This window comes from Triticum urartu, chromosome 5A, assembly GCF_056163025.1.
Source record: "Triticum urartu cultivar PI428250 chromosome 5A, HENAU_Tu73, whole genome shotgun sequence".
NCBI lineage: Eukaryota > Viridiplantae > Streptophyta > Magnoliopsida > Poales > Poaceae > Triticum > Triticum urartu.
Window position 1 is genome coordinate 629,598,618 of NC_141877.1, and position 11,988 is coordinate 629,610,605.

At 43.8% G+C, this 11,988-nt stretch overlaps 1 protein-coding gene and 1 pseudogene across 1 annotated transcript; both read left to right on the top strand.

The window, feature by feature from the left end:
* Nucleotides 1–3,553: 3,553 nt before the first annotated feature.
* LOC147973550 (uncharacterized) lies at nucleotides 3,554–4,473 on the top strand (annotated as a pseudogene).
* Nucleotides 4,474–7,388: 2,915 nt separating this feature from the next.
* Nucleotides 7,389–11,507, top strand: LOC125511190 (uncharacterized). The gene is made up of 9 exons (XM_087524717.1): nucleotides 7,389–7,589; nucleotides 7,739–7,812; nucleotides 7,933–8,019; nucleotides 8,110–8,245; nucleotides 9,946–10,156; nucleotides 10,248–10,363; nucleotides 10,445–10,752; nucleotides 10,921–11,115; nucleotides 11,260–11,507. Exons 1-7 carry the CDS (start codon nucleotides 7,389–7,391, stop codon nucleotides 10,598–10,600), a joined length of 981 nt encoding a protein of 326 aa, XP_087380843.1. The 3' UTR covers nucleotides 10,601–10,752; nucleotides 10,921–11,115; nucleotides 11,260–11,507.
* Nucleotides 11,508–11,988: the final 481 nt, after the last annotated feature.

Consider the following 11,988-nt stretch of genomic DNA (forward strand, 5'->3'; position numbering starts at 1 on the left):
ATTTAAGTTCAATTAATCATATTACTTAAGAACTCCCACTTAGATAGACATCCCTCTAATCCTCTAAGTGATCACGTGATCCAAATCAACTAAACCATGTCCGATCATCACGTGAGATGGAGTAGTTTCATCGGTGAACATCATTATGTTGATCATATCTACTATATGATTCACGCTCGACCTTTCGGTCTCCGTGTTCCGAGGCCATATCTGTATATGCTTGGCTCGTCAAGTATAACCTGAGTATTCTGCGTGCGCAACTGTTTTGCACCCGTTGTATTTGAACGTAGAGCCTATCACACCCGATCATCACGTGGTGTCTCAGCACGAAGAACTTTCGCAACGGTGCATACTCAGGGAGAACACTTCTTGATAATTTAGTGAGAGATCATCTTATAATGCTACCGTCAATCAAAGCAAGATAAGATGCATAAAAGATAAAAATCACATGCAATCAATATAAGTGATATGATATGGCCATCATCATCTTGTGCCTGTGATCTCCATCTCCGAAGCACCGTCATGATCACCATTGTCACCGGCGCGACACCTTGATCTCCATCGTAGCATCGTTGTCGTCTCGCCAATCTTATGCTTCCACGACTATCACTACCGTTTAGTAATAAAGTAAAGCATTACATCGCAATTGCATTGCATACAATAAAGCGAAAACCATATGGCTCCTGCCAGTTGCCGATAACTCGGTTACAAAACATGATCATCTCATACAATAAAATTCAGCATCATGTCTTGACCATATCACATCACAACATGCCCTACAAAAACAAGTTAGACGTCCTATACTTTGTTGTTGCATGTTTTACGTGGCTGCTACGGGCTTAAGTAAGAACCAATCTCACCTACGCATCAAAACCACAACGATACTTGTCAAATAGACTCCGTTTTAACCTTCGCCAAGGACCGGGCGTAGCCACACTCGGTTCAACTAAAGTTGGAGAGACAGTCGCCCGCAAGCCATCTATGTGCAAAGCACGTCGAGGGAACCGGTCTCGCGTAAGCGTACGCGTAAGGTTGGTCCGGGTCGTCTCGTCCAACAATACCGCTGAACCAAAGTATGACATGCTGGTAGGCAGTATGACTTGTATCGTCCACAACTCACTTGTGTTCTACTCGTGCATATAACATCAACATAAATAACCTAGGCTCGGATGCCACTGTTGGGTTTCGTAGTAATTTCAAAAAATTTCCTACGCACACGCAAGATCATGTGATGCATAGCAACGAGGGGGAGAGTGTTGTCTACGTACCCAACGCAGACCGACTGCGGAAGCGATGACACGACGTAGAGGAAGTAGTCGTACGTCTTCACGATCCAACCGATCAAGCACCGAATCTACGGCATCTCCGAGTTCGAGCACACGTTCAGCTCGATGACGATCCCCGGACTCCGATCCAGCAAAGTGTCGGGGAAGAGTTCCGTCAGCACGACGGCGTGGTGACGATCTTGATGTTCTACAGCAGCAGGGCTTCGCTTAAACTCCGCTACAGTATTATCGAGGTATATGGTGGCAGGGGGCACCGCACACGGCTAAGGAATAGATCACGTGGATCAACTTGTGTGTCTAGAGGTGTCCCCTGCCTCCGTATATAAAGGAGTAGAGGGGGGGAGGCTGGCCGGCCAAGGAGGGAGGCGCAGGAGGAGTCCTACTCCTTCCGGGAGTAGGACTCCCCCCCAATCCTATTCCAAGTAGGATTCCCAAGGGGGGAAAGAGAGAGAGGGGGGCCGGCCACCTTCTCCTAGTCCTAATAGGACTAGGGGAGGGGGAAGTGGCGCAGCCACCTTGGGCTGCCCCTTTCTCCTTTCCACTAAGGCCCATGTAGGCCCATATGGCACCCGGGGGGTTCCGGTAACCTCCCGGTAACCCGGTAAAATCCCGATTTCACCCGGAACACTTCCGATGTCCAAACATAGGCTTCCAATATATCAATCTTTACGTCTCGACCATTTCGAGACTCCTCGTCATGTCCGTGATCACATCCGGGACTCCGAACAACCTTCGGTACATCAAAATGCATAAGCTCATAATGTAACTGTCATCGTAACCTTAAGCGTGCGGACCCTACGGGTTCGAGAACAATGTAGACATGACCGAGACACGTCTCCGGTCAATAACCAATGGCGGGACCTGGATGCCCATATTGGCTCCTACATATTCTACGAAGATCTTTATCGGTCAGACCGCATAACAACATACGTTGTTCCCTTTGTCATCGGTATGTTACTTGCCCGAGATTCGATCGTCGGTATCCAATACCTAGTTCAATCTCGTTACCGGCAAGTCTCTTTACTCGTTACGTAATACATCATCTCACAACTAACATATTAGTTGTAATGCTTGCAAGGCTTATGTGATGTGTATTACCGAGAGGGCCCAGAGATACCTCTCCGACAATCGGAGTGACAAATCCTAATCTTGAAATACGCCAACCCAACATCTACCTTTGGAGACACCTGTAATGCTCCTTTATAATCACCCAGTTACGTTGTGATGTTTGGTAGCACCCAAAGTGTTCCTCCGGCAAACGGGAGTTGCATAATCTCATAGTCATAGGAACATGTATAAGTCATGAAGAAAGCAATAGCAACATACTAAACGATCGTGTGCTAAGCTAATGGAATGGGTCATGTCAATCAGATCATTCAACTAATGATGTGACCTCATTAATCAAATAACAACTCATTGTTCATGGTTAGGAAACATAACCATCTTTGATTAACGAGCTAGTCAAGTAGAGGTATACTAGTGACACTTTGTTTGTCTATGTATTCACACATGTATTATGTTTCCGGTTAATACAATTCTAGCATGAATAATAAACATTTATCATGATTATAAGGAAATAAATAATAACTTTGTTATTGCCTCTAGGGCATATTTCCTTCAGCATGGACAATTGGTCATGTGTGAGGTTCCGTCCACGCTCGAGTCGCAGGCCAGCTCCAATCTGGTCCTCGCGACGCCAACGCATATCGCATTACCCATCATTGCTGCTGGAGATGGCGGTCATGTCACTGGGCCCTCTTACCACATGAGGGCTGGAGAACTGCTGGCTGCCTTGGGTGCTTTTGATGCTTTGGCTACGGATATGGTGTCTTCGTGGAGCTCCTTTGATGACGACAATGATGAAGATGATGAGGATGGCGTAGAGCTGGCCCCGCAAACGCCGCTGGCTTCCAAGTGCTCCAGCGGTGTGAGCGTTGAGCGTGAGGCAGCTACCTGCAAGGGTTGGCAGGAGGTGCAGCCGCGACATGGTCCACATCGTCTAGTGTCTCCAGCTCTGGCTTCGTCCCCTAGGCCCATCTCGGCGTGGCTCCATGGTTGATGTTGTAGGTGCCTTGTTACTGTACATCATGCGGCGAAGTGCAGGGATCCCTTTCGATGCTCGCGCTGCTTGGGGAGCGATCATCGGGCCTGTGAGTGTCGGAACGCTTGGCGTCCCCTCAGCTTGCTCGATAACCCTTCTGCTTCGTCATTGTCCCACCTCGACACCATCCATCATCTTCATCCACCTTCATGTCAGGCCCGGTTTGATGCCACACACGCTTCCCTCCAAGGAGATCCGACGTGACTCCTGGGCATCGGTTGTTTCTTCATCTGCTGGTTCTCTAGCCTCTGCTGAGGTGACGCTTCAGTTTGTCTTTGCTGCACAAGCCGAGCTGCAAGGCATGGCTTCCTTGCAGATGGTGAAGGCGATTCGGCCTCTGAGTGATGTGGTTGATTCAATGCACGATGGTTGTTGTGGGCTGGGAGCCTTCTAGAGCGTGCGGAGGTTGCTTTGGGCAGGCTATCTCCTATGACGGCTGAGGCGCCACTCCCTCCTATGTCGCCTCCTATACCAAAACCTGTTGTTGACTTCGAGGGCGACAAAAATGTGGATCTCTATGGCTGCTTCTCCCCTCGTGCTTCGGGATTCTTGCCCCGTGTTGGGTCTAGTTTGACGCCTCATGTGTTGCCGGACTTCGAGGGTGAGGCCACCGCCGAGGTTGTGTCCCAGATGCTGCAGTTCATGCCTGAGCTACAGGTGTTGTGTGGGGAACCTGTTTCGCCCTTGTCGATGGAGCAGTTCAGGTTGGACTCTCTCCAGACTTTGGAGGTGGACCTGGTGTCCTCACCCCCCATGGAGCCTTGTCAGGCATCAAACAACCTACCTCTCGGCATCATGGAGCGCAGAGTTTTAGATGTTGTCGCCATTCCCTCGTATGTGACCATCGGGCAGGTGATGCTTGCGAGTGGCATGACCATTGAGCCACTTGTGTTAGCACCTACCTCAAATTCAAATGCTCTCCTCACAAAGGAACTTTGTGACTTGCTAGCCAGTGTGGAGGTTGCTAGACCTGATTTGGGCAGGTCAATTGCTTGCCGCATAACGGGGGCGCCAATAAGGGACAAACAAAAGAAGGTAGGCAAAGCCAAGAGTGGCGCCAAAGACAAAACGTCTTTGGCTACTTGATCGGTTTGACGTTCTGGGTTAAGAGGTGCGTCGGGGTTTTTGGATGTTGTGTATTCAGCAAGTGTGATGGGCCACTCATGCTGTTGTGGGGTTTCATGCCGTGTGAGTAGTTTGTTCGTGCTTCATTTGTATTGGTTTTCGCTCGGTTTTTCGTTAATTAACTGGACAATTCTCTTAGTCGTAATTAATTGATGAGGCAAAACTTTTACCTCCGTTTCAAAAAAAGACAATAAGCAACCCAGGTATAACGTCAACACATCACTCATGCCCTCACACAACATTACGGTCTTAGCGGTGTTAACTTTATCTGTATTTTTCTTATAAAAAAATGCACCGCCATGTCAACTTTCATTTCAATGAATTAGCTACTCCCCCTGTCCTATAATATAAGATCATTTGTTACACTACACTAGTGTAGAAAACACTCTTATATTATGGGACGAAGGGAATACTTCGCAAACCTTTCTTTTTGGCATTTTCATGCACATGCATATTTTTTGTTTCCTACCTAATAGCCTAGACTAATCCTAATTATTAAAATATTGTTGTTGTTGTCGTTGTTGTTGTTGGCAACACGTTGCCTTCGTATCAAATTATTTGGGTGTCTTTATTAAACCTCGAGCATTATTTATTTCGTCATTCCTCCGGAAAGGTGAATAGTATCCTCTCCCCATTTGCCGGTTTCTCCGAGACTCACCGAACACATTGCACATAGCCGTGTGGCACCATTTAAACTTATTTTGTAAATAGAAATTAAATGTTCTCAATACAAGTTGTACGTTTGCATGTGGCCTAATTATATTATACCAAGGCCGCACATTGAATTCATGTGATTTGAAGTCCGTTTGCTACCCAAACATTTGAATATGGGAGGAGATAGTGGGCGGATAAATACTAAACAATTTTGCTAAATAAAATGTCATGGGCCTTTACTCCCCTCTTCTCTAAGCATAGCCATCTACACAGCCCAATCAGCCAACCTAAATCCTAGTCCAGTTAGCCCACCTAAATACTAGCCCAAATAGCCCCATTAACCCTTCCTATAAATAGTAGCCCTTTCCCTACCAAATACGGACTAAACTCTAACCCCTCCTCATTTTTCGCGCCCCTCCTAACCCTAGCTGCCACTTGGCATCTGCCCACCAGCCAATTCTCTTCCCGTGATCCGGCGGCTCCAGATCAAGATCTGATGGCCCCTGGCCGCGCAGTTCGATCGCTGCAGCCGGAGGCCAGCCGTCGGCGCTCCCGAAAGCCATCTATGCCCGTTCGCCTCACCCAAGCGTTCGTTCGCCTCTCCACCCGACCGAGTGGGAGCTCGCACCACCGCCAGCCCTTTTGGGGACACATTGCACGTCGCCGCCGGCGAGCAACTAGCATCGAGTGCCGCGGCCGCCGCCCCTCCCGGTAAACCCTCCTCCTCTTCCGGATTCCCTCCTATCCCTCACATTCTAATCCACGCGAGCTGCTGCCGTTCTACAGATCTCGCTAGTTTTATATAGAGATGTCAATATCCATACATTAGCTATATATAGAAGTATATATATATGTGGGTCTAGCTACAATATATAAAATGTGTACATGAGCTGATTTTAGTGTTTGGATTTTAGCAAATTTTGTCCGATTGTTTGGATGGCCAAGTTGTATGTCGTTATCGTAATAATTTATCAGGCGTTTTACCTCGAAGATGCTAGTGAATATTGGGGAGGGTTGGAGGTCGGCAATCAATCTAGTTAGATGGTGAAAGAGATGGGGTGGGGCAATTTCTTTTCTCGGGACCAGGACATGGGGGAGAAGAAGGGTGAAGGAGGGGCAGGTTGAGCGAAGGAAGAAGATTAAGCCTTTGCTTGCAAAAAAAGAAGGTTTAGAGGAGGTTCGGCGGTGGGAAATTATCTTTCCTTCGAGTCAGAGGCCCATGGGCTGACACGAGCACCTAACGGCTCGCAATCATCGTCGCATGGAGGGCGTCTTCTATGTCATATGTAGGGTGTTGTCATATCATCACGTGGAGGGTCTCTCTCAGTCGCGTGTTTCCTTCTCGATCATCTATGCCACACACCTCGTGTCGAGGGCAAGCATGGACACCCCTCAATAACGAACATTTTGCAGCCACACATGGCATTCTGGTCCCCTTCGCTACCCTATAGGGTCGAGAGCGAGCACACACACATTGCCTTGCATGAACCCAAATCCTTCCTCTCCAATGAGCCAGTGCTAGAGAACCATAGAAATAAATAACAAGGAGTTGGCATCGAGGAGGAGGTCGGGCATGAAGCGTAATAGTGGAAGCAAAAAATGGAATGCGAAAACACCGGCGGGCCTCCCAAGATTCAAAATACTCTCTATGGACGGCACATCCCCTTCTTCCACCACCTTTAAGTCACACAATGCTTGTGTTGTGTTGCACATTGGATGGCCAACATTCTACCACTCTGGAATAAGAGATCTTGTACACACATTTTTTGGTGCTTCGGGGGGAAAATATTTTTTTCCAGGACATTATATTGGGTAAATAAAGTTTGTACAATGGGTCTGGTGGTAAACTTTTAGAATGGTATACAACGAAAATAATATTAATGGAGATGAGACAAAGGCATATTTTGAGATTTTAGTCAGACCCAAGTAAAACAAGAAAAGGAAAAAGATGGTTTGACCCTTATTTATTAACCCCTTTCATCAATAATGATAGACATGCACATACATGGATGAACGAGGGAAGACAGTTCAATGTCACACAAAATGAATGATTTCTAAATAAGATTAGGGCAACTGGCTGGTGGCATCAGTTACTACTAGCATCTCCTACTTTTTTTAGAGGCACACGCGAGCCAATATTTATCTCTTCATTCCCATTCCTATTTTTTGTCAAAGATTTTAGGCTTCTCCCCCTTGCTCTACCAAACTTCTGGAGCTCTTCCATGGACATCATGGTCCCTTGCCCCCTTGAGTGGAATGGCGTCGGCGGCATGGAGAATGTCTCCCGTGATAGGGATGATGCCCATGGCGAGGAGAACAATTACACCTACAGCATGGAGAGGGTCACCACAAAGACTAGCAAGGGTTCCTACAGCATGGAGAGCAACGGCGTTTTGCTGCAGATCCAGAAGACCTGCCACCAGGTGAGTGAGTGACCACCTATTACCATTGGCACTCCCGCCTCTTTTGCACTGGCAACTCCTCGTGGATTTTGACCACCTATTACTATTGGCCCTCCCCCCTCTTTTACACTGGCAACTCCTCGTGGATTTAATACTTTTCCGTTCTGCAGTGCCGTCAGAAAATGGCAATCAACTTAATGGCAGCTTGCAAGAATATGAAGAAGTCTCGGTTGTGCTCACTCAAGTACTGTCGAAATTGCTTGCATAATGGGTATTACAAGAGTTTCTGCTATGTAATTTTTGTGTTTCCATGGGGCCGACCATATGATGTATTGTTCTTGTTTCTTATTGGTTTGTTTATTAGGTACGGCGAGAATTATATAAGAGTGGGGCTGCAAGATGCCTGGAGCTGTCCAAAATGCAGGGGAGAATGCAATTGCAGTGTATGCATGTGAGCGATGAGAAGCTAATACAATACATGAGAGATTATGGAAATTTGAATTTTAGGTAAATTTCATAGTTTTATGGTTTTTATTGGTAGGACCAACAATGGAGAGAAGCCGACCGGGAATTTAACCCGAGCTGCCAAGGCGTCGGGGTGCTCCTCCGTCCATGAGTTTCTAAACAAGGGGACGTACGTGGTGGCTGCACCACAGAATTTGGTAACCCCTCTCAAGGTGAATGGTTCCTCCTCTATATTAACTCTTAAGTCTATATTTAGTTCTTTCAATCATTTGACTTCGTATTTATAGTATAAGAATCCATCCCTCCTCCTCAAATATATACAAGACAGTAATAACATATCACATTTGCAATTAGTTGTCTGACAATTTGACCAGCTCCCTGGCATGTGGGTCCTCGTACAAATATATCTCTACCTAATAGTAAAGTGAGGAGTGCTTCTATCCGTCCGTCGTCACTTTTGCCAAAAAAAAATCCTGTACTCCTTCGAAATCAACCTGCGGTACATTGTTAAGTGAGAAAAAATGATTCACTTCTTTTTTTCAGAAAACCTTCTGATCTTTAGTTAATCAACCCATGGAAAAAATGATTCACTTTTTCTTGGAAACCCCCTGATCTTTTGGTTAATCAACCCATCATCCATCTATTATTTTTTACAGTTTTAAATAATTTTTTAAAATATCCATATATTTTAAGTCATAGCTCTAATTTAGACATATTATATATGGAAATTGATTAGAAAAATGTGTACAATATAAATATGATGTTATTTTACCCGTTAAATATTTAAAAATGTGATTCAAATGCTTTTAAAAATATTCATATCTTCTAAATCCTAACTCCAATTTTGACATCTTATATATGAAAATTGATTAGAAAAATGTGTAGAATTGAATATGATATTTTTTAACTGTTAAATATTTTTAAAAACTATTTAGGGGACAACCTTAATCAATAGTTCATGATTCGCTTTTCTTTCGTACTTGCTACATCCGGATTGGAAATCAACACCTCGGCAAATCAGTTTGGAGAAGAAAGAAACCATCTATAACCACTAATGCACGCCTCGGCAAAACTTCCTGGTGAAAATGTAGATCTCTCATTTTTTGGAGAGAAAGAAAGAAACCTTAGAATTGACCACATCCTAACGTGTTCTGATTGTGTGAGCACTGATCCCACCGTCGACAAAGGTGGGAAGGAGGATAAGCGGCATCATAGATGTGATGCACGTGGACCCGTTGAGGTCTTCAGTCATGATTATTGTACTAGGGACATGTGGTTTTTCCTGTTGCAACGCAGGGGCTCTTTTACTAGTGTGAAATAAATATGTGAATTCATAAGTGCATGCACCCATCCTAAAATTAACATTTCTTGCACATTTTAAAAAATAAAGACCATGTTTTTAGGTGAATGAAGCATATAATGTCCATGTAAAGTATTCTTGCATAGTCGAAATCTTCGACAATGTGTGGAAGTGTGTCCACCTTAACTCACCTAGTCCTATGTAAGTATGTTATTACCTCAGTTCCGATTTTTTTAACATGGTAAATAGTAATTTATTTCCTTTCATATGTAACTCTATCATGGTTCATTATGATATATTCATCAATTAATTCCAAACATAGTGCATAGCAACATCTTATTTGTTTTTTAGAGTGCATTTTTATCATATGCCACTTCGTTTTTGTGGTGGAGTGGATATACATGTATATTTATAGTCTAGGTAAGCCTTCAGCTATTGATTTCCTAGTTTCTTGCTTGCGCTTTTAGGGATAAATCTTCTCCTGATATTTTCTCCAGCATTCATCTTATTTATGAATTTGATAAAGCATAGACTTTTGGTAACAAATTAAGGTGTTGTTTTCATATTTTTTTTTGAAAAATAGTAACTTATTCCTTACTCTTGCCTTCTCAGAGTGCAGACGCTGCTAAATTTGGGGCTAGTGCAGGTGCATTAAATCTATTGGGCCATACCAAACATATTTTTAATCGCCTACCAGATTTAAATTTACCTCTTGGTCCCTCGGAGGTTGGTTTTCAAGCCTTACAGGCCCATATCAACGCTGATCTGAATGTGAAGAAAGAGCAAGATATTTTGAATATTGATCTCAACATGACAGTACAGAGTAATCATTTGGATATTTTACCAAAGTTGCAAAATGTTTATTTTACCTTTATTTGAAGAGCCTATCCTAATACAAGGTGTTGTTGTTGTAGATTTGTTTGTGAATTATGCACCCAATGCTGATGAAAGCGAGCTTGTAGATGAGAGTATTGAAATCGTAAATGAAGGAGAACGTAAAATCCAATCTCTTGCTTTGGCACCTATCCAGGTGGGAATCATTCACTCCCATTCTGTTAATTTCCAAATTGTTCATCCCTCCATACCACAAACTAAAGAGAAGATTATTCAGGAGAACAAGGTTCTGTCACTCAATGATCCGATTCAACCTGACAAGCTGGACACTCAGCCTAATATCACTAATGGTCCTTCAAAGAATGTTGTTGTGGGCACTAGGGAGGACTCTTCTAACCCCATGCTGGAGATGGTCCCCTTGGTTTCTGTATAAAAGGTAAACATTTGGTCAACCAATATATTTAATTTAATTTAGATTCTAACTCGGGTCATGCTTTCATAGACATTTATGTGGTTGGAAGTGAAGGAATCCTCATTTCCGAAGCTCGTTTTTCTCCTGGGGTTGATAGCTCTAAGGTGGTTCAGGTACCTTTAGATTGGGCTAATTTCATCTCCAATGCTTTTTTAACTCTAGAAATTTTTGACTAGGTCACGAAGTTCATGTCCTCTCAAATGTAGGGAATTATTCAACAAGGCCTTGAAAGTTAGTAGTTCCTATCTTTTTTTGTTCCTGACTCTCGTCAATCCTCACAGGCTCCCACACCCAAGATGCAGCTACCTAATGTGGAAAAAGATGATGTTGATATTACTTTTTCCACCCATCAAAACAAACCTACTATCCTTCTAACACCAGGAGAAACACCAGAGCAGATCTCCACCACAAGTGAAATGCGCGTGAAAGGAAAAAGGAAGAAGAGAGCTCCTCTTGTGGATCTTATTGCATCCGAGGTAAGAAGAAGTAGCAAAATTCAACATCTAATCAAAGAATTTAATAAGAAAACATGTGTGGATAAAAAATGTATGTCTTTTCACTTATACCAACATATGATTGCTATTAAAATCATCAATAATTGGAATACTTACTTTTGCAAGGTGAAACCAAAGGAAAAAAATGAGGACATTCTCAACAAGAAGCCTAATAGGAGGGTGGGTAAAGTAGCCACCATGAAGGGTGAACCACTGCTGCACAATGAACCTAAATCAGTAGAGCTTTAGTATTGTTGTAATAAATCTTAGTTTGTGCCATGATCTCTTCAATGATTGTCTCAAACTGTTTGGATGATGGATGTAATAGAATTAAGTATACCTTCCATAATTATTGATGGGTTTCACATGTTTGATAATCATTTGCATTGGAAAAACTGTTTAAATGGATATAATTTGGAAAGTTTTGCATATCATTTGTCGGTCAGTTATTCTTGTATAGTTGCATAGTGGAACTCTTAGATAATCAGCGTAAGCATAGTATGTTCCCAGTTACGAATTTATTGAACATGGTAAATAGATATTTAGTACAGTGATATCGGGTATTGTGCTTTAGTCTGGTTCCCACGGCTTGGTGAAGACGTAGCCAAAACGCAGGGGTGGACTGAGAACCTCGGTCTGATACGATGGACCTGGGTACCCCATGGAGACTAACAATCCTTGACATGTACAGTTGTGCAAACTGTCTGGTCGGTACATGGTCTTCACTGAGATGAAGTGAGCTACTTTGGTTAGCCTATCCATGATGACCCATATGGACTCATGGTTCTGGCGGTCTTGGGTAACCCCATGATAAATTCCATGTTGATGTCGTCCCACTCCTCTGTGGAACTTGTA